Here is a 24,081-nt window from a genome sequence, read left to right as displayed (position 1 = left end):
CATGAACCCAACAAACAAGGGTACTGCAGATCTGTACCATGAACCCAACAAACAAGGGTACTGCAGATCTGTACCATGTACCCAACAAACAAGGGTACTGCAGATCTGTACCATGAACCCAACAAACAAGGGTACTGCAGATCTGTACCATGAACCCAACAAACAAGGGTACTGCAGATCTGTACCATGTACCCAACAAACAAGGGTACTGCAGATCTGTACCATGTACCCAACAAACAAGATTACTGCAGATCTGTACCATGTACCCAATAAACAAGGGTACTGCAGATCTGTACCATGAACCCAACAAACAAGGGTACTGCAGATCTGTACCATGAACCCAACAAACAAGGGTACTGCAGATCTGTACCATGTACCCAACAAACAAGGGTACTGCAGATCTGTACCATGTACCCAACAAACAAGGGTACTGCGGATCTGTACCATGTACCCAACAAACAAGAGTACTGCAGATCTGTACCATGTACCCAACAAACAAGGGTACTGCAGATCTGTACAATGTACCCAACAAACAAGGGTACTGCGGATCTGTACCATGTACCCAACAAACAAGGGTACTGCGGATCTGTACCATGTACCCAACAAACAAGGGTACTGCAGATCTGTACCATGAACCCAACAAACAAGGGTACTGCAGATCTGTACCATGTACCCAACAAACAAGGGTACTGCAGATCTGTACCATGAACCCAACAAACAAGGGTACTGCAGATCTGTACCATGAACCCAACAAACAAGGGTACTGCAGATCTGTACCATGTACCCAACAAACAAGGGTACTGCAGTTCTGTACCATTAAGCCAGGAATCCCCACAAACCCCATGTAGATCCAGCTTACAATTGGTCTTCAACAACAGTTGCTTGACATAAAAGGCAATTAACAGCGTCAGGCGTTCAGGCTCACTGACTGATGTCATCATATATATCCTAATGTGTTGATCGATGCTCATGTTGTCAATCACTGGATTGTCCAGTCGAGACTAGATTATTTACAAGCCGCCATCCTATAGCTGGTATATTGCAGAGTGCAGCTTTAAATGTTAAACAAAAAACAAAAAAAACAAAACAAACAAACAAAACAATCTCCACAGGGGTCAATGGAAGCAAGATTGTGGGTAAATGCTGTCATCAGAAATAGTTCCACAATATAACATAGGCATTATCAGTAATAATTGAAAACATATAATCCAATAAATTTCACCAACAGTTTTCAACCTTCTAGCTACAACTAGTTATTCTTCCCTCATACTTTACCTAGTCTTCTTCAAACAGTATTTTATATCATGTATGTACTGGATGAGGGCTTTGGGTTACAAACAAGTTTCTAAATTGGTGTGGCCTTTTCTGTTTTTGTAGATTTCACACGACAGGTGTAAGTCAACACCAGGACATGGAGACGGACAATCCCAATGGTCAAGGAGGCGGCTGTTTTACGGTCTTAAAGTTCAGAAGGGTGAGGACCTTTCTGGGCAAACAAGTGTGGACAATTGATCCCCACAAAAAGGAGGGTTTTGTCATATTTGTCTATACTAAGTGTATTATCGTTGTGAGAAGAAGCTGCAAATTGGCTCAATGATTGTGAATGTTCTCAAGGCCTGAGTGTCAACTGCTTCTTTACTTTGAAACAATTAGAACTGAAACGTTTGCTTGGCAGATAGATGGAAGAGATGGTGATACGAAATATGAAAGAAGAAAACCCCAACTTTTAGGGGTCTAGCAAGACCTGCTCAGAGGTCAATATGAAACATATCAACTTCCAACTTACAGGGGTTTACCTACGCCTTCTCATAGGCTGATATATAATATATAACCTCTAACTTACAGGGGTTTACCTAGATCTGCTCATAGGCCGATATATAAGATATAACTTCCAACTTACAGGGGTTTACCTACGCCTGCTCATAGGGTGTTATCTAAGATATAACCTCTAACTTACAGGGGTTTACCTAGACCTGCTCATAGGCCAATATATAAGATATAACCTCCAACTTACAGGGGTTTACATAGACCTGCTCATAGGCCAATATATAAGATATAACCTCCAACTTAAAGGGATTTACCTAGACCTGCTCAAAGGCCGATATATAAGATATATCCTCCAACTTACAGGGTTTACCTAGACCTGCTCAAAGGCCGATATATAAGATATATCCTCCAACTTAAAGGGGTTTACATAGACCTGCTCAAAGGCCGAAATATAAGATATATCCTCCAACTTACAGGGTGTACCTAGACCTGCTCAAAGGCCGATATATAAGATATATCCTCCAACTTAAAGGGGTTTACATAGACCTGCTCATAGGCCGATATATAAGATATAACCTCTAACTTACAGGGGTTTACCTACGCCTGCTCATAGGGTGTTATCTAAGATATAACCTCTAACTTACAGGGGTTTACCTAGACCTGCTCAAAGGCCGATATATAAGATATAACCTCCAACTTACAGGGGTTTACCTACGCCTGCTCATAGGGTGTTATATAAGATATAACCTCTAACTTACAGTGGTTTACCTAGATCTGCTCATAGGCCGATATATAAGATATAACCTCCAACTTACAGGGGTTTACATAGACCTGCTCATAGGCCAGTATATAAGATATATCCTCCAACTTACAGGGTTTACCTAGACCTGCTCATAGGCTGATATATAAGATATAACCTCTAACTTACAGGGGTTTACATAGACCTGCTCATAGGCTATTAAAAAAGATATAACCTCCAACTTACAGGGGTTAACCTAGTGACACTGAACCAAAACCTGAATGTTTCAATGGATTTACACAATTCTTTAAAAAAACCTAAACACTAAGTGTGAAAGTCTCCAGCTGAGCACTCCACTGATTAGGGTTGACTTGCTTCATGAGTCGTACTCTGGAAGTAAACCTTCAACATGTTCAATGAATGTTAACATAGAAACGGGAAAAATATAAAATATTCAGAAATTCCTAAATAGCAAAGGGCATCAGTTCAAGGCTGGACTGATATGTGTAAAGGTTCATCAAGAAATAATGGACGGCCTTTGAGTTATGCTCCAGAGACCAACTCTACACTCATTTGAACCAAATTAACATGGAAATGACAAGGTTTCTGAGCATACTTCTGAACAACAGATGACAGATGGATGGACAGACCCCACTCCTACATGTCCAATATCCAACCCCAATTGATGGCGGGGATAAAAAAAATACGGGTCCAAAAATGATACAAAGCAACAATGTTCCACTCTGCTCTCTGCTGTACAATGACCACAAATGTTAGGCTGAATGGAGTTACTTCCCTTTTCAAAAATTGCGATTTTTCTACCCTTCACTGGAACGAACAGAGAGAAATTGGCTTCTTTCAAGAAATGGTGAGGTGAGGTGAGGTGAGGTGAGGTGAGGTGAGGAGAGGTGAGGTGAGGTGAGTGCTTGCTTGTACTAGTGAGGACTAATGCCGATTTTATAGTGCTAGCCATCTGAGATACTATGCCGCAGCTTAACATGGATATCCCACTCAGTGTACGGACTCTTAAGCCCAACAGTCCTTGTTTTATCTCCTTAATGATGTGTGCCAGGCATGTAACAACAAGTACCGTGAGTGAGTGAGTGAGTGAGTGAGTGAGTGAGTGAGTGAGTGAGAGTAATTCCCTTTTACAAACGTAACCAAAAAATTAACATAAAAAGATTAAAGATGGGTTTGTGTGACAGGTCAGTGGAAGGAAGCCATTTAGGATATGAACATATAATGTTTTCAATATTAGTTAACTGCATTAAATTAAATTTGGAACTAAACTCTTGAGTGAAGAGGCATTGTTGGACTCAAAGTATTTTAGTGGGTTGTCAATTTGAATTGAGGAAATACTAATTAAATACTCTTTCACCTTAGTATGGCTCTCAATATGCTCAAACATCGATGTTGATAAGAATTCTTTACTCGCCTATAGGACACATATTGAATGTATACAGTACCTCTACTTTATAACAGCCATCACATAGATGGAATATTGCTGAGTGCAGCGTTAAACAACAACAACAACAACAACAAAACAAACAAACAAACAAACAAACAAACATCTTCTAAAGCCAAGTGGACACACCTTAAGATAAGGAAAACGAGCCCTAAAGTTTAGTTGTACACTGAATGTCACTATCATGAGGTTACATCAATCAATAGACCCATGAAGTCCTGGGGTAGAATAGGTCTTCAGCAACCCATGCTTGCCGTAAAAGGCGACAATGCTTGTCGTAAGAGGCGACTAACGGGATCGGGTGGTCAGGCTCGTTGACTTGGTTGATGCATGTCATCAATGCTCATGATATTAATCACTGGATTGTCGGGTCCAGACTCGATTATTTACAGACCGCCGTCACATAGCTGGAATATTGCTGAGTGCGGCGTAAAACAACCAACCAACCAAACAACATCAATCACTGACATGATTATGATGCAACAGGGATGACGTCAGTCGGATACAGAATGCCACAATCATCCAAGTCTCTGTTGCCCCTAAACCTAACAAGATATGACGTCACAGTTGGCTACATACGTGTATGTGTCCCTAAAAGTTGAAAAATACTCTCGAAGACAATTTTATCGTTTTTCTACCCAAATGTATTGCAACACACACTTTGAACATTATAGCAACTGCAACTGTATACTGTGGACTATAATTGTACATATATTACAATTTCAAACAATGACTGAGAAAGAAGTACTTTCCTATAAACGTAAACTTCTTTGGTCATACTGCCATCAAATCAGCTTCAAGTAGAGGTGGTTATTGTGATTTGAAGCCTCGGACTGAATCATGGTAGATTAACCTGGAATATCTAAATCTGTAAAAATGGAATTCCTTTTCTGCACAGAACACCAGCCAGGCCTATATGAAGAAAATCCCAAACATAGCACTATACCATTAACCTCGGTTTGGGATTAAGAATAAGCGCTCTGTGACTACCTCTCAAGTGAGCCTATCACATACAGTAATGCTGAATCAACTGACCTGTTGAGATGGCTGTACCGCTGTCGCCAGTTTGGGTTTCTCTCTAGTTCCCCGGTGTTATCCTTCAGCTTCATCCCGTAGAAGTTCAGCATCATCTTGTACGACGTTAAAACTCGTTCATAAGTCTTTGGGTCCTTCTTAATTTCCTAAGCAACAAACAAGGTACAATACTTTTGAAACTAAAAGTATTGTTTAGTAGATTTATGACAGTCTCAGTACTAAGACAATCGTAACTCCCATACTTTAACATAGACTTATGACAGTCTCAATACTAAGACAATCGTAACTCCCGTACTTTAACATAGACTTATGACAGTCTCAATACTAAGACAATCGTAACTCCCGTACTTTAACATAGACTTATGACAGTCTCAATACTAAGACAATCGTAACTCCCGTACTTTAACATAGACTTATGACAGTCTCAATACTAAGACAATCGTAACTCCTGTACTTTAACATAGACTTATGACAGTCTCAATACTAAGACAATCGTAACTCCCGTACTTTAACATAGACTTATGACAGTCTCAATACTAAGACAATCGTAACTCCCATACTTTAACATAGACTTATGCGGTCTCAGTACTAAGACAATCGTAACTCCTGTACTTTAACATAGACTTATGACAGTCTCAGTGCTAAGACAATCATAACTCCCGTACTTTAACATAGACTTATGACAGTCTCAGTACTAAGACAATCGTAACTCCCGTACTTTAACATAGACTTATGACAGTCTCAATACTAAGACAATCGTAACTTCCGTACTTTAACATAGACTTATGACAGTCTCAATACTAAGACAATCGTAACTCCCGTACTTTAACATAGACTTATGACAGTCTCAGTACTAAGACAATCGTAACTCCCATACTTTAACATAGACTTATGACAGTCTCAGTACTAAGACAATCGTAACTCCCATACTTTAACATAGACTTATGACAGTCTCAGTACTAAGACAATCGTAACTCCCATACTTTAACATAGACTTATGACAGTCTCAGTACTAAGACAATCGTAACTCCCATACTTTAACATAGACTTATGACAGTCTCAGTACTAAGACAATCGTAACTCCTGTACTTTAACATAGACTTATGACAGTCTCAGTGCTAAGACAATCGTAACTCCCGTACTTTAACATAGACTTATGACAGTCTCAATACTAAGACAATCGTAACTCCCGTACTTTAACATAGACTTATGACAGTCTCAGTGCTAAGACAATCGTAACTCCCATACTTTAACATGGACTTATGACAGTCTCAATACTAAGACAATCGTAACTCCCGTACTTTAACATAGACTTATGACAGTCTCAGTACTAAGATAATCGTAACTCCCATACTTTAACATAGACTTATGACAGTCTCAATACTAAGACAATCGTAACTCCCGTACTTTAACATAGACTTATGACAGTCTCAATACTAAGACAATCGTAACTCCCGTACTTTAACATAGACTTATGACAGTCTCAGTGCTAAGACAATCGTAACTCCCATAATTTAACATAGACTTATGACAGTCTCAGTGCTAAGACAATCGTAACTCCCGTACTTTAACATAGACTTATGACAGTCTCAGTACTAAGATAATCGTAACTCCCATACTTTAACATAGACTTATGACAGTCTCAGTTCTAAGACAATCGTAACTCCCGTACTTTAACATAGACTTATGACAGTCTCAATACTAAGACAATCGTAACTCCCGTACTTTAACATAGACTTATGACAGTCTCAGTACTAAGACAATCGTAACTCCCATACTTTAACATAGACTTATGACAGTCTCAGTACTAAGACAATCGTAACTCCTGTACTTTAACATAGACTTATGACAGTCTCAGTGCTAAGACAATTGTAACTCCCATACTTTAACATAGACTAATGACAGTCTCAATACTAAGACAATCGTAACTCCCGTACTTTAACATAGACTTATGACAGTCTCAGTGCTAAGACAATTGTAACTCCCGTACTTTAACATAGACTTATGACAGTCCCAGTACTAAGATAATTGTAACTCCCATACTTTAACATAGACTTATGACAGTCTCAATACTAAGACAATCGTAACTTCCGTACTTTAACATAGACTTATGACAGTCTCAGTGCTAAGACAATCGTAACTCCCGTACTTTAACATAGACTTATTACAGTCTCAATACTAAGACAATCGTAACTCCCGTACTTTAACATAGACTTATGACAGTCTCAATACTAAGACAATCGTAACTCCCGTACTTTAACATAGACTTATGACAGTCTCAGTGCTAAGACAATCGTAACTCCCATACTTTAACATAGACTTATGACAGTCTCAATACTAAGACAATCGTAACTCCCGTACTTTAACATAGACTTATGACAGTCTCAGTACTAAGATAATCGTTACTCCCATACTTTAACATAGACTTATGACAGTCTCAATACTAAGACAATCGTAACTCCCGTACTTTAACATAGACTTATGACAGTCTCAGTGCTAAGACAATCGTAACTCCCATACTTTAACATAGACTTATGACAGTCTCAGTACTAAGATAATTGTAACTCCCATACTTTAACATAGACTTATGACAGTCTCAATACTAAGACAATCGTAACTCCCATACTTTAACATAGACTTATGACAGTCTCAGTACTAAGACAATCGTAACTCCTGTACTTTAACATAGACTTACAACAGTTTTATTTGTTTGATCATGGATCTTTTCTGCCAAATTACAGTTTTTACTTTTACCGACTCGTGTTGAACTATTTCTTATGAAAAGACAGGAGCATAAATGCTCAAATTTAAAACTGACATAACATCAATTATCAACAATATATTTTTACGAATTAAAAATTCTAAATGAGCCGTTCAGGCACTAGGAACTTATCTTCCGTGAAATGCCTAAAATTATATATTCCGTATTCGACGTAATAAGCGCCCAGGGCGCTGTCGAAATTAGAAATAGGGGGCTCTTATTAGAATATTATTTTGGTGAAAAAAAGAGTTGAAAGATATATTTCGTGGATTATGGTGACAGCCTGAAATGTTTACATACGACAGATATATTTTTCCAGAATTAAATTGCTCATAACTAATAACCTACGAGTGTGATTTATATGCGAATAAATAAGTCTTGTGTACATTGATCAATCGGAAGGGGTGCTAATTGGGATTGTTCACTAGCCAATATATCAGCAAATATCTCTGTGGGCGCTTATTAGAGCGGGGCGCTTATTACGTCGAATACGGTATCTGAAATGACCAATTTGTCTTAAACAGTGTAAAAGTTATTTATTTGTCCATACCAACTCATCACCATAATTCCAGACATTGTCATGAAGGGGAGAAAATGTTGTTTAACAACCCATCATGTAAGCGTTGGTGTTCTAATGACTGTTGTTATACAAGGGAGTCTGCACTGTAAACTGAACAGCCCAACATAAGCATGTGAAATTTGTATGTTGCCAAACTACCACTGCCTTTTCTGTAATTAAATGCTGTCAAATGAAAAATCTAAATCAGAAGCGTATATTTCTGTAGTAGTGATAAAGCGAAATATACAAGGAGAATCTGCAAACTATCCTCAAAGTGATGTTGGTGATGTTCTTAGTATTGCTATTCAGCTAGCTTCACATGCAAATAATCCAGTAAACAGAACAATCTCAATATAGCATTTCAATATGGTACATGATTAAATTCACAGATGATTGGAAAACCTTGGTATTCACATTTATGATTATTTTAAGTCGGAGGAGGTGCAATGACAAAGTTGAGACCGGAATTAAGGCTTCATATTGTAAAAGAGAGGGTTTGGAACATGCAACTGTCAGTCAAATTGTTATTTCAGTTGACAGTGACGTTTGACAGTGACAGTGACAATGGAAATATTTCAAAATAGAAGTTTTGAGACTATCCCTGTGTTTCGCGATTCCCTTCAGCTATTATGATTATTGCGCAAACCCCCTTGTAACAACAGGCATTAAAACACCAACAATTAAATGAGAGCTTGTTAAACAAGTTTTTCAACCTTCCGCGACAATGTCTGAAATTATAACAAACAGTAACTTTTGTGCCATTTAAGATGAATTGTTGATTTCAGATTTATATCAATTTTGCATTTCATCGGTACGATTTTGCAGCAAACTGACTGTAACTAAGCCTATATGACAGTAAGCGTGCCATATGGCTCACTGATAGAAGGCATTCTCAACTCTACATGTTGAATGTTATCATACCTCAGCTTCCTTAACTCGTAATTCTTGAGCATACAAGTTCATTCCATTCTCTCGGATAGGAAACAACCTGTTTCAATGAAGAGAACAATATTTTACATAATGTTTACATTCTAATTGAACTGAATGTAGACAAATATGAACACAAGCCGTGAAAACTGAAGTTGCTGATTTTATTCCTTTTAGAACAGAGCATTCAGAGATCATCAAAAAGAAATCACAAACAAACCACTAGCTACCATGCCTCGTGAACCTGGAATGATATTTAAATACACTCAAACACACTTCCATGGAAACTGAAAATACAACAAAAGTGAGAAAAATAAAACACCCAGTCCCCCCTGAGACCGCTCTGTTAGTGTCTTAACATTTGGAAGTTGTCAACTTTCCACTCAAGAGCAAATTTAACAAAGAACTTTGTTCCAGAAACAATCCTAATCCTACTTTAAACAGAGTTTGATCTTAGTGTTTCCATTAAATTGACAGTGAGAGAGTGAGTGATTGAGTTTGGTTTAACACTGTTTTGAACAGTATTCCAGTTATATCACGGCATGTCAGCTTGATGTGGGAGTATTCCTGTTATATCACGGTGTGTCAGCTTGATGTGGGAGTATTTCAGTTATATCACGGTGTGTCAGCTTGATGTGGGAGTATTCCTGTTATATCACGGTGTGTCAGCTAGATGTGGGAGTATTCCTGTTATATCACGGTGTGTCAGCTTGATGTGGGAGTATTCCTGTTATATCACGGTGTGTCAGCTTGATGTGGAAGTATTCCTGTTATATCACGGTGTGTCAGCTTGATGTGGGAGTATTCCTGTTATATCACGGTGTGTCAGCTTGATGTGGGAGTATTCCAGTTATATCACGGTGTGTCAGCTTGATGTGGGAGTATTTCAGTTATATCACGGTGTGTCAGCTTGATGTGGGAGTATTTCAGTTATATCACGGTGTGTCAGCTTGATGTGGGAGTATTCCTGTTATATCACGGTGTTTCAGCTTGATGTGGGAGTATTTCAGTTATATAACAGCTTGTCAGCTAGATGTGGGAGTATTTCAGTTATATCACAGCTTGTCAACTAGATGTGGGAGTATTCCAGTTATATCACGGCCGTGTCAGCTAGATGTGGGAGTATTTCAGCTATATCACGGTGTGTCAGCTTGATGTGGGAGTATTTCAGTTATATCACGGCCGTGTCAGCTAGATGTGGGAGTATTTCAGTTATATCACGGCCGTGTCAGCTAGATGTGGGAGTATTTCAGTTATATCACGGCCGTGTCAGCTAGATGTGGGAGTATTTCAGTTATATCACAGCTTGACAACTAGATGTGGGAGTATTCCAGTTATATCACGGCCGTGTCAGCTAGATGTGGGAGTATTTCAGCTATATCACGGCCGTGTCAGCTTGATGTGGGAGTATTTCAGTTATATCACGGCCGTGTCAGCTAGATGTGGGAGTATTCCAGTTATATCACGGCCGTGTCAGCTTGATGTGGGAGTATTTCAGTTATATCTCAGCTTGTCAGCTAAATGTGGAAGGAAAGCCCAAGTAAAGCAAGTCACAGTATTCCAGTTATATCACGGCATGTCAGCTTGATGTGGGAGTATTCCTGTTATATCACGGTGTGTCAGCTTGATGTGGGAGTATTTCAGTTATATCACGGTGTGTCAGCTTGATGTGGGAGTATTTCATTTATATCACGGCGTGTCAGCTAGATGTGGGAGTATTTCAGTTATATAACAGCTTGTCAGCTTGATGTGGGAGTATTCCAGTTATATCACGGTGTGTCAGCTTGATGTGGGAGTATTTCAGTTATATCACGGTGTGTCAGCTTGATGTGGGAGTATTTCAGTTATATCACGGTGTGTCAGCTTGATGTGGGAGTATTCCTGTTATATCACGGTGTTTCAGCTTGATGTGGGAGTATTTCAGTTATATAACAGCTTGTCAGCTAGATGTGGGAGTATTTCAGTTATATCACAGCTTGTCAACTAGATGTGGGAGTATTCCAGTTATATCACGGCCGTGTCAGCTAGATGTGGGAGTATTTCAGCTATATCACGGTGTGTCAGCTTGATGTGGGAGTATTTCAGTTATATCACGGCCGTGTCAGCTAGATGTGGGAGTATTTCAGTTATATCACGGCCGTGTCAGCTAGATGTGGGAGTATTTCAGTTATATCACGGCCGTGTCAGCTAGATGTGGGAGTATTTCAGTTATATCACAGCTTGACAACTAGATGTGGGAGTATTCCAGTTATATCACGGCCGTGTCAGCTAGATGTGGGAGTATTTCAGCTATATCACGGCCGTGTCAGCTTGATGTGGGAGTATTTCAGTTATATCACGGCCGTGTCAGCTAGATGTGGGAGTATTCCAGTTATATCACGGCCGTGTCAGCTTGATGTGGGAGTATTTCAGTTATATCTCAGCTTGTCAGCTAAATGTGGAAGGAAAGCCCAAGTAAAGCAAGTCACAGTATTCCAGTTATATCACGGCATGTCAGCTTGATGTGGGAGTATTCCTGTTATATCACGGTGTGTCAGCTTGATGTGGGAGTATTTCAGTTATATCACGGTGTGTCAGCTTGATGTGGGAGTATTTCATTTATATCACGGCGTGTCAGCTAGATGTGGGAGTATTTCAGTTATATAACAGCTTGTCAGCTTGATGTGGGAGTATTCCAGTTATATCACGGTGTGTCAGCTTGATGTGGGAGTATTTCAGTTATATCACGGTGTGTCAGCTTGATGTGGGAGTATTTCAGTTATATCACGGTGTGTCAGCTTGATGTGGGAGTATTCCTGTTATATCACGGTGTTTCAGCTTGATGTGGGAGTATTTCAGTTATATAACAGCTTGTCAGCTAGATGTGGGAGTATTTCAGTTATATCACAGCTTGTCAACTAGATGTGGGAGTATTCCAGTTATATCACGGCCGTGTCAGCTAGATGTGGGAGTATTTCAGCTATATCACGGTGTGTCAGCTTGATGTGGGAGTATTTCAGTTACATCACGGCCGTGTCAGCTAGATGTGGGAGTATTTCAGTTATATCACGGCCGTGTCAGCTAGATGTGGGAGTATTTCAGTTATATCACGGCCGTGTCAGCTAGATGTGGGAGTATTTCAGTTATATCACAGCTTGTCAACTAGATGTGGGAGTATTCCAGTTATATCACGGCCGTGTCAGCTAGATGTGGGAGTATTTCAGCTATATCACGGTGTGTCAGCTTGATGTGGGAGTATTTCAGTTATATCACGGCCGTGTCAGCTAGATGTGGGAGTATTCCAGTTATATCACGGCCGTGTCAGCTTGATGTGGGAGTATTTCAGTTATATCTCAGCTTGTCAGCTAAATGTGGAAGGAAAGCCCAAGTAAAGCAAGTCACAGATGTTCGCCAATTTGGTGAAACCCAAGACCACGGGTAAGGTGCTAACAAACTAGAAACACAATCAGGGTGAACAGGAAATCGCACCCCTGATCATAGATTCCTGGCATGACAAAGGAACACAACTCTGCACAGCGAACTTAGATCACTGGCGACCTGTGCTCCCCTATTAAATAAATAACAGAATAGTTGTGATCATGGTCCTGAAATGTGCTTTGATATGTGTTCAAAGTTTCACAAACATGACAAGTGATCCTCAAGGTATTTGGTCATCATGGGCAGGCAGCAACATCAGTCACTAGTCCAAAGCCCGAGTTTAGTCACATTTCTTCTGAGTGAGTGAGTGAGTGAGTGAGTGAGTGAGTGAGTATGGTTTTACGCCGCTTTTAGCAATATTTCAGCAATATCATGGCAGGGGACACCAGAAATGGGCTTCACACATTGTACCCATGTCGGGAATCAAAGCTAGGTCTTCGGCGTGACAAGCAAATGCTTTAACCACTAGGCTACCCGACCGCCACAAATTTTTTCTGATTTAGTAATATCAGCATATACTAGTATACAATGTATATACTAAGACAGAAATCTTCTGAAAATGATGACTAAAATAAAGATTGTTCTAATAGTTCTGCCTATTTTGGCCCATATCTTTACACCATAGTTTACTGAAACTGTTCGGGCAAGTACATATAGTAGACTCTTTCTGACACTGACTGTGAGCTGTATATACAAAATGTAATGACCACATTTTAGGATGTGTGGATGAATGGACTGTGGATGATCACATGCCGCGGATATCAGCGGATATAAAAAAATGAATTACAAATAACTTGTTTTTTCCCGCATTTCAAGAACCAGTATTTGTGTTATTTTCATATGTGGAATTATTACCAAAGGAAAAAACCTTCAAAGAAGAATTAATATTTTTGCTATCACTTTGTTACTGCCATCAAATTATTGGACAACTTACCACTGTATGTAACCATGATGACTCTCAAGGATGTCGTACTTTCCATACCAATTCTCGTGTATGTCATCAATTTTGTCACCTGCAATACAGGATAATAGTTGCAACCATATTCTGAGAAGCATAACAAAACCATCCATCTGATCTAGCCAACAAAACCAATGAGGCTTGAACGTATTGAACAGTTCTTCAGTCATTTAACTGACTGAGTATGGTTTTACCCCGCTTTTAGCAATATTCCAGCAATATCACGGCGGGGGACACCAGAAATGGGCCCTTCACACATTGTACCCATGTCGGGAATCGAATCCGGGTCTTTGACGTGACGAGCGAACTCTTTAACCACTAGGCTACCCGACCACCCCTTCAGTCATTTAATGGCATGTCAGCTTAACATTGGAGGGAAGTCTGCAGAGCTGCATATATAAATGAGTTTGTATTGATGTTTGAGGAAAACTGGTTATGTTGTGCCACATAATGTTTTCCTTGCAGCAGCAGAATTCATCTGGGGGAGAGAGAGAGAGAGAGAGAGAGAGAGAGAGAGAGAGAGAGAGAGAGAGAGAGAGAGAGAGAGAGAGAGAGAGAGAGAGAGAGAGAGAGAGAGAGAGAGAGAGAGCTGTCTGCCATTAAATAAAATTTAGTGACAATACATCTCCAAACGATGCTATCAAGTCTTCATGTACATACCATTTGGCTGTGATGTGATGCAGTTTCTGTAAAAGTCTAAGTTGAGTGTTCCAGAAACGTCCTTCTTCCCCTGGAACAAGCCAAAGAACATACAGAAAACTTCATGTCTCTCTGAAACAGACTCCAGATTATTCCAGATTTCCATCAGTACCAGACACAATTGATGCGAGTTTACAATGTTAACTTATCATCAAGTTAAATCTGCCTAATGCAGACTTCCATCTCTCTGGATGACAGACAGAAATTGTGGGACAAAGGACCAATTTATCACAGTCTGGATGATCCTTTCAAATCTCAGTCACACATTCTATCAGCTGTTCTAATCAACAAGCAATGTGTCTACAACTAGTACCGATGCCAGGAATGTAGTCGTGATAGCAGCAATGTAACTTTGAAGACAGAATACACACATACTTATCTGCAATTACTACTGAGCATGCTGAGTCTAATGTGTCACTGCATGTCTAAGACTTTCACGTCTGCCTATAGATCCATGAAGATCTGGGGTAGAATAGGTCTTCAGCAACCCATGTTTGCTGTAAAAGGCGACTGTGCTTGTCGTAAGAGGCGACTAACGGGATTCACTGATTGGGTGGTCAGGCTCGCTGATTTGGTTGATGCATTTGGTTGATGCATGTCATCGATCCCAATTGCATGGATCGATGCTTGTGATATCAATCACTGGATTGTCTGGTCCAGGCTCGATTATTTACAGACAGGTGCATATAGCTGGAATATTGCTGAGTGCAGCATTAAACAACAAACAAACCAACCAACAACTAACGCCTGTCCCTGACTTCAACATGTTCAAAAGTTCCTTCACTACAATAACATACATTTATCACGTTTATATTATAGATCTATGTTGTTGTTCTTTTGGTACTAATACAGGATCCAGAGACATATGCCTGTAAAAGGTAAGGGATGTAACTCTTGCTGGAATCAGATTTATGTCTAATCTGGGCTACTGTCAAAAATTGTTCAAAGACAAGTACAAAAATCAGTGTTAGAAATTGGCACTACATGTATAGTCCTTGCCAAACTGCCTGAATGTTAAGGTATCATAAGGACAAGTAGAAATTTGCCATTATTAAGGGTTTTGCTATATGTTTTCATTATAAGGACTAGTGGGCTAAAACAGTTATTTTGTGTTACTGAATAATGTGAAGAACAAACAAAAACCAAGTATATGTACATGATTTATGACAAGCTTGATCAGATTTATCCCATGTTCACCATAGTTACACTGTCATGGCGGGGGCACCAAGAGAGGACATCCTGTACATCGTGCCAGATCAATGAGTACGCGTATGATATAATGCGAAATGTCCCTTACTGTAGAGTGAAAATGTCCATGTACCATGAGATGCAATAAACCTTGTCACAAAGTAGTCTCATGTGACAAGCAGAAGAAAATCTAGGACTTGTTGATTCTCACAAAATTTAATTAGATTACAAAAACTGCTAGTCTGAAGGACACTGTAGACTAGGATCAGACCAATGATGTCTGGCTCTGTTAGTAGGTCATTCATCATGTTCATACAAATGTGCATCTTCCCAGGGCAAGGGAGTTAACTGACTTCGAAAGTCCAGTTTTACACCCTTGCTGACTAGGCTGGAATTTCTGGGCTTGGTCGCAACACTACCAGTGGCTCTTACAAGTAATGTCCCTCATATGTCTCTCCTACTGACCAATCAGATTCTACCTCTCATATCACTTGAGTGCCCAGTCACGATGATCTGATCGATGATCCAGATCTATATTGTGATAAAACGGGTCTGACATCATCAAATCAGGTGAGGTGATTAAAAACATGAAAAGATTTCGAAAATATCTGTTTACAACTTTACACTGTGTTAGCAGTACACATGATTTGCAAATCCTGCGATCAACCGGAATTGGCACGATAGTTTATGAACCGGATGTTGATTTCGTTATGTGATTTTGATTGGACTATGCATCGACTTGTTAGTCCTGCCAAAATATAGCTCCATAACACCAGCCTAGTTCGGCAAAGGTGGAAACTTGACTTTCATAGTCAGTTAAGTCCCTTGCCTCGGGAAGATGTCCACAATTGAACAGTTGGTAGTAAACAGCACATGAGAGCGTGGATTGGGAAACATTGCAAATATTTTCAGAACATGCATTACAATCACTCATAGTGACAAGATTAAACTGAAAAACAATCAACTAAACATGAATACTATCAATGAGTCCCCATTCCTAAGACGGACCCAGAGAATTGGATCTACACCTTCATCTTGAGTGAAATGGGTTATATCACGGCATGTCAGCTTAATGTGGGAGGAAAGCCCGAAGTGATGCAGGTCTTACACGTTTACCACTTAGGTGAAACCAACGAGCACGGGTATGGTGCTGACAAACCTAGAAACATAATCGGGGCGAACTATGATTCCAACCCACAATCCTAGGTTTCTGGCGTGCTCAAGAGACGCAACTCTCCACAGCAAATCGTGGCGCCTCAGACGACTGGCCCAACCATGCCCCCAACTATAAACTGGACAAAAATGCAGCACGTTGATAATTTCCTAGGTTACTTGAGTCAAATTGATCGTTTACCACTGATTTTGATTTTGCTGGAGACAAATGTCCTTTGGACCAGGGTTTTACGTCACGCACAAATGTGGGATTGGACGCAGGAAAAGAATATACTGCATCCCAACATAAGTGCAATAATATGCATTGTACATACAGCACATCAAGAGCAGGTTATCGGTGTCTGCTATTTTATCCATCAATCATGACCATTGATTCATTTCAGGCTCTCCAGCAATTACAGAGCTCCAGATAAGCTGCGTATCTGCGTGAAATACGCATAAGAAATGCAGAAATACACAGTAAAATATAATCCAAGCGTATCAAATACGCAACGAACATTACAGATACGCTACAAAAATATAACTTGTGCGTATCGTCAAAATAGTGTGAAGTAACCCTGCGTATTCGATTAGCAAATCAGCAACTTATTTTGAAATTATAAAGGGGCATTCCGTCAACCTTGCCAAACTCCACGATGACAGTTACATCATGATCATTTGCCATCACACATTCTTGTGGAAGTATCGTGGTATTTTTGAGTCCTATAAAGCTCTCGAACCCACACAACACCAGTTTGCAGGGACTAGATGAATAGTGTTTTTAAATATTTAACTTAAATACCCACATGTGTAAAAACTAGTGGGTAACAGAAATTTGAATACGCAGGTAGAATTACTGATACCCAATGATTTTAAAATGCATGGGTAAAATACCCACAACACCAAAAGCTTATCTGGAGCTCTGAATTATGTCAACTTATAGTTCACTACACCATTTCATTACTTTACAGGACCCCCATGCTGCCTGCAAGGACCCTTATCAATACTCATCTGGACCCAACTCTTGTAAGTCAAGGTAAAACCCTGCTTTGGATATTTTCATGATTTTAGAAAATTTTCATAGGTCATTCATCTATATCATAACCAAAGTTATCTGAAGGACATTTGAGATGACAATGAACCATTCTGACACTCTGTTTAACTTTTATGCAAACCAAGGTTCATGAATTTCATGTCATAGAAGCGATCAACTTACAAGGGGTGAGTTGTGCTTAAAACTGCTTTTGACAGTATTCCTGTTATATCACGGCATGTCAGCTCAATGTGGGAGAAAAACCCGAAGTGATGCAGGTCTCAGACGTTTACCACTTCGGTGAAACCCAGAAGCATGGGTATGGTGCTGACAAACCTAGAAACATATTCGGGGCGAACCAGGGTTCGAACCCACAATCATAGGTTTCTGGTGTGCCCAAGAGACGCAAATCTGCACAGCGAATTGCGGCACCTTAGACGACTGGGCCACCCATGCCCAACAATACAATAACACCGGTGCTATTTGTCGTCTCTGCTTACTGCGTCCATTGAGAATAACTAATAAGACAGGCTTATTTTAAATGCTGCTAAACTTACGGTAGTGATAACCATTGACGACAATAGATGGAAACACACTTCTCAGATAAGTAGTAAACTGGACAAATGGCAAACCTGATAAGTAGGTACTCTTGGCTCAGTCCTTGACTTGCCACTTGACCATGCTAATTACAGCTGACTGTAAATCGTGAAATGAAGGCATCATCTAAATTAATGTGAACGTCGAACCCTAGCCTAAAATGTGGCACGAAGTTAATGAACTTATTTTGACATGTTAAAGGACATTCTTCCAAAAGTAATTCCAGTTAATTTAAAATAGCCTTTCAATACATCCAACCACTTAGAAAGAATAATACCTTTCTCTTCTTATTGAAGTATTTTTAACATGTTTAGTGTTCCTTGTGAAACGTAAACACTCGTCTGGGCCTAGGAGCCTTCTGGCTGGTACACTTACCGGGTATCCCTTCCTATAATCCTCTGTGTCTTTCTGACTCCATCGCCTCGTGAACACAGGTTTCCGTGGATTTCTAGTCTAAAATAGAAAAGTTTTCATTCTGTAACACAACAAGAATATATTTATATGGAGAAACGATCTGTTAGCACTGGCACTGAGGTTAAAAGGAGTTGTTAATTAAGAGTGAGTGAGTGAGTTGGGTTTAATGCTGCTTTTAACAGTATTACAGTTAAATCGTGGCGTGTCAGCTTAATGTGGGAGGAAAGCTCAAAGTGATTCAGGTCTCAGACGTTTACCACTACAGTGAAACCCACGAGCACGGGCGTGGTGCTGACAAACCTAGAAACATAATCGGGCTAACCAGGATTCAAACCCACAATCATAGGTTTCTGGCGTGCCCCAGGGACGCAACTCTTCACAGCGAATCGCGGCGCCTTACATGACTGGGCCACCCCGTGCCCCCTGTTTATTAAGACTTAATAAAGAATGATGAAAATAATGTACAATCTTTCACACACACAAACATACAGTTTGAGATACTGGACCAGGTGAATTATTCATATATCGAGTGAGTGAGTGAGTGAGTGAGTGAGTGAGTGAGTGAGTGAGTGAGTGAGTGAGTGAGTGAGTGAGTGAGAGAGAGAGAGAGAGGTTTCACGCCGTCTTTTGCAATGTTCCAGCAATACAATGGCAGAGGAGAACTGAACAGGGCTTATATTGTACCTATGAGTGGAATCAAACCTGGGCCTTGAGTGTCCCGAGGGAACGCCTTAACCATGAAGCTACCCGATTTATCTATCAAACATGTAGAATTTTTAATTTCACTTCACAGAAAAAGCATTAAATCACTTCTTTATTGTACTAGGAACATGCCATTCAGGTGTGGGGCTGTCTTGGATGTCAAGGATAAAATATTTTTGTGACCTCCACAAACGCCAAGCTAACATAGATAAGCATGATAAGATACAAACGTCCTTGAAAATCCAAAACATTTGGGTACAAGCCATTAGGACAAGCTTGGTTCAAAACAAGTAGAGCTTTACTGGGCAGGACAAGTGATCATTTCCTCACAAGCCACACCCATCTGTATGTATTTGGCAATAGCATGATGAGGTGAAATGCTCCATGTCTATCAAGTATCTGGGACTTATGGAGACTAGATATTTTTTCAGCCCCAGATAATTAAAATTATGAGCCTAAATATTTCATTTGGAAGAAAAAAACACACCTCACAATAATGGATTTTTAGCAGACAAATTTGTTTTCAACACTGAAATATCATTCCTTTTTTTAACATTATTCTGGGAAGACTCTTTTCGATAAAATCTGTCCTCCATCTCCCAAGATTAGCAAATGGTCCGTCCCTTCTGTGTGTATCATGTACTGTATCGGCCATAGGCGTGACAATAAGCCTCCTGGACACTACTTTAACAACTTAACTTTAACTTTAACAGTCATATTAAAACCAGAAACAAGCTTAAACTTGGTACAAATGACCATGAAACTAAAACTTTTTCAATAATAGTTACCATGGTTACTGAGCAGTAAAATACCCCTTATACACTGCTTTGTTTTATGTAAAAAGACTTATGTGCACAATAAAATGTGGATTGTCATGTAAATCTACAGGCTTTGTAACAGGTGCTTATAAACATTATGTAAATGCTGATGATAAAATGGATGAAGAGGATATGTATCAATGAGGCAGAGATGAACAACATGCTCAATTTCCATCCCTATATTCACATGTGCTTGCTTTATGTTTCCCCAGGCTGAAGATGAATGGGTCACTTCCTCACACGCAGGAGGGGCATCCTTGTTAGACAAAAAAAAAAAAAGTCTTGGCACCACCTGCATCAGTATAGAGTTTGCCGCACTATTCGTTTTTATTGCCATTTAAAAAAGAAAATCCTTAAATATTCCAAGTCCAACTGTAGTCAAATATTGTATTACAGTATTTAACTCATCAAGGAATACATTTATGTAGGGAGGCCCTTTCCCATGTTGATGGTACACAATTGTAATTGTTTATTTGGTTACACAACTGTTAATCTAGTTTTGAACAACTAAAAAAAATAATAAAAAAATAGATGCACTATATTTTCAAAAACCATTGCCCCAGAACCAATTCTTTTATCTTTTCAAGCCTTAGTGCCAATTCATATGACTGTGATGACACAGAATATGTTTTTGACTTCATTGATAAGAACAAAGCAGATACATCTATATGAAAATTTGTCCTACTAAGTGGGGTTTAAGGCTGCTTTTAACAGTATTCCAGTCATATCATGGCGTGTCAGCTTAATGTGGAAGGAAAGCCCAAAGTGATTTCTAGACTAAAATAGAAAAGTTTTCATTCTGTAACACAACAAGAATATATCTATATGGAAAAACGATTTGTTAGCACTGGCACTGAGGTTAACATGGTTAAAAGGAGCTGTTAATTAAGAGTGAGTGAGTTTGGTTTAATGCTGCTTTTTACAGTATTACAGTCATATCGTGGTGTGTCAGCTTAATGTGGAAGGAAAGCCCAAAGTGATGCAGGTCTCAGGCGTTTACCACTTCAATGAAACCAACAAGCACAGGCATGGTGCTGACAAGCCTAGAAACATAATCAGGGCGAACCGGGATTCAAACCCACAATCATAGGTTTCTGGCATGCCCAAGGGACGCAAGTCTGCACAACGAATTGTGGCGCCTTAGACGACTAAGTCCCAATGAATATTCTTTTGCTGATGCAGACATTGCCTGGCAGTTTCACAAAGGATAGTTATTCCTGTCTATCACATACAAACACATCTGCTTGAATGGAAAATATAATGGTGTTCTATTGATTGCAATCATTACAACATATGTTAATGCCTTAGCAAAATTCCTGAATATTCTTTCCAGAGCTCCAGATAAGCTGCGTATCTGCGTAAAATACGCATCAGAAATGCAGAAATAGACAGTAAAATATAATCCAAGCGTATCAAATACGCAACGAACATTACAGATACGCTACAAAAATAAAACTTGTGCGTATTGTGTAGTAAGCCTGCGTATTCGATTAGCAAATCAGCAACTTATTTTGAAATTAAACGAGCATTCTGTCAACCTTGCCAAACTCCACAATGACAGTTACATCATGATCATTTGCCATCACACTTTCTTGTGGAAGTATCGTGGTATATTTTAGTCCTATAAAGCTCTCGAACCCACACGACACCAGATTGCAGGGACTAGATGAATAATGTTTTTAAATATTTAACTTAAATATCCACATGTGTAAAAACTAGTGGGTAACAGAAATTTGAATACCCAGATAGAATTACTGAATTACCCAATGATTTTAAAATGCATGGGTAAAATACCCACAATACCAAAAGCTTATCTGGAGCTCTGTCTTTCTATTCGGGCATGCTATGTATTAAACTAGTTATATATTTGACTGATCATGCTGACCAAGCATGTTATGTGTGCATTAGGCATGTTAGGACAGACAGGCAATCATCATGTGTTCATGTCTATAAAAGTGAAGTATGCTTAAGCAAGGAGCACTACTAATCATGCTAATCAAGGGTGACTCATCGACAATAATCCAGGGTATCATATCTTCATTCCATAATCCATAATCCATACTAGGGCTGGGACGATACACCAACTGTGTGATCCGATACATATCACGATACCTTGCTCACGATCCAATATGTATAACCATACATGCATGTGCTCTTATCTGTGGTGCATAAGCATTCTTTTTTATGGACAAGATGACCAAATACCTCGCACACTGATGACTTACAGTTGGCAGTCAAGTATGACATAAAGGATGAAAATATTTATGTTGTCACCACTAATGTTCACTATTACCTGGTGTTTGGTGTAACGGTTATTAAAGCAAACAGTTATGGTAAGAATAAAATATTTTTTTCTTTGTTTGTGACTGTGATCAATACTTAAAATATCACGATTCACTGATGCATCAATGTATCCTCCCACCACAAATACATACCCAGGACTAACTCCCTACCATAGCCTCGTTTTGTGAAAGACACTGCCATCCGGTGTTTGAAAAAAATAAATTGTCGGGCTGCTATCAGGACTCACAAACTTTAGAAGCTGAAGGCCCTGACTAAACTCTTCAGGCCCTCATTTGAAAGCAAAAACCTGCGGTTATTGGGACAAATATATGCATAAATTAACTGCAGGCTATAAGCACCCATACAAATTTGAAACTTCGGTCCTGACACGAGATGTACCTGCAATGGGCCTAGGAGCAGGCTCCTATTTCGAACACTGTCCCCATCTCTTTATATCAGCAACTTTGCACACACTTTGCATCTGCTCACAGGGGTATTCTGATTGGATGGCTATTTTCAAGTTGTATACTGGACACAAAAGGAAGCTATGGTGACAAATTGTTTGTTTGTTGTTTAATGCCGCACTCAGCAATATTCCAGCTATATGACGTCAGTCTTTAAATAATTGAGTCTGGACCAGACAATCCAGTGTTTGACATCATGAGCATTGACCTACGCAATTAGAATATGATGACATGCATCAACCAAGTCAGCAAGCCTGACGACCCGACCCGACGCCTCTTACGACAAGCATAGTCGCCTTTTACGGCAAGCCTGTATGGTGACAAATGGGTACAGAGCACATATCATTATAGAATGGAGATATAAAACTCTTAATTAGTAAGGATGGATACTACAACATGTAAAATGCACAAATCATATGTTATTCAGGAAAGGGCCATTTCTAATCACTAATGCTGTGCTGAGAATTTACTCAAGGCATTAATGTAACCATGTCAACAAACTTTCATCATTAGACCTGAACACCGAAGAGCAAAAAAAACCTCAAGACATTCTACTATCTATATTGACTTACTACCACGAAAGAATCAGAGTCAGCGCAAATAGAGGGAGAAAATGGAGCAGTCCTACACCATTGTTCATGGAAGGTGCCTACCCTTTCTGTACTAGATCGCCAGGGTTTGGACCATGCTTCCTCATACTCGTCACTCGATGACTGAAGAAACAATACATGTGCTTCAGTCATAGACAGACACGACGTAAAATGACCAAATCTCCAAGCTGAATACAGAGGTTTTTATATATACTAGGAATCAATAATGTTAGACAATGTTAAACTAGAAGCATTAAGCTAGGCATAATAACACCAATAAAGAACATTAAGTTAGTCGAATATAATTTGATTTTACCAAGTTATTCTTCTGCCTCTAGGCCTAAAATATTTGTGGTGGTTCACCATGTTCAAATATCCCAAGACAAAAGTCTATATCTTTATTACATTAATGTTCTTTTTGTTTCATTCTGCAGGATTAATCCCTATTTGTGTATGGTGTAAGAGAAGGACATTGCTCAACATGCTCAAGCAACTCATATGAGATTCATAGAA

The 24,081-nt window shown here is 39.4% G+C and overlaps 1 protein-coding gene across 1 annotated transcript in view; it reads right to left on the bottom strand.

Moving 5' to 3' along the window:
* LOC139466721 (opioid growth factor receptor-like protein 1) overlaps nt 1-24,081 on the bottom strand; it is a 45,434-nt gene that overhangs the window by 18,890 nt on the left and 2,463 nt on the right. The window contains exons 2-7 of the mRNA XM_071248367.1: nt 23,632-23,691; nt 18,673-18,750; nt 14,289-14,358; nt 13,605-13,683; nt 9,248-9,314; nt 5,007-5,152 (exon numbers count right to left, since the gene is read on the bottom strand). Of these exons, the coding sequence (XP_071104468.1) occupies nt 5,007-5,152; nt 9,248-9,314; nt 13,605-13,683; nt 14,289-14,358; nt 18,673-18,750; nt 23,632-23,691 (500 nt within the window). The remainder of the gene's footprint in view (nt 1-5,006; nt 5,153-9,247; nt 9,315-13,604; nt 13,684-14,288; nt 14,359-18,672; nt 18,751-23,631; nt 23,692-24,081) is intronic.

The sequence above is a fragment of the Haliotis cracherodii genome, unplaced genomic scaffold, assembly GCF_022045235.1.
Source record: "Haliotis cracherodii isolate W230 unplaced genomic scaffold, xgHalCrac1.p SCAF_19, whole genome shotgun sequence".
Lineage (NCBI taxonomy): Eukaryota > Metazoa > Mollusca > Gastropoda > Lepetellida > Haliotidae > Haliotis > Haliotis cracherodii.
Note: the sequence above shows the minus strand (reverse complement) of the source record. Positions and strands in the feature narration are given on the sequence as shown.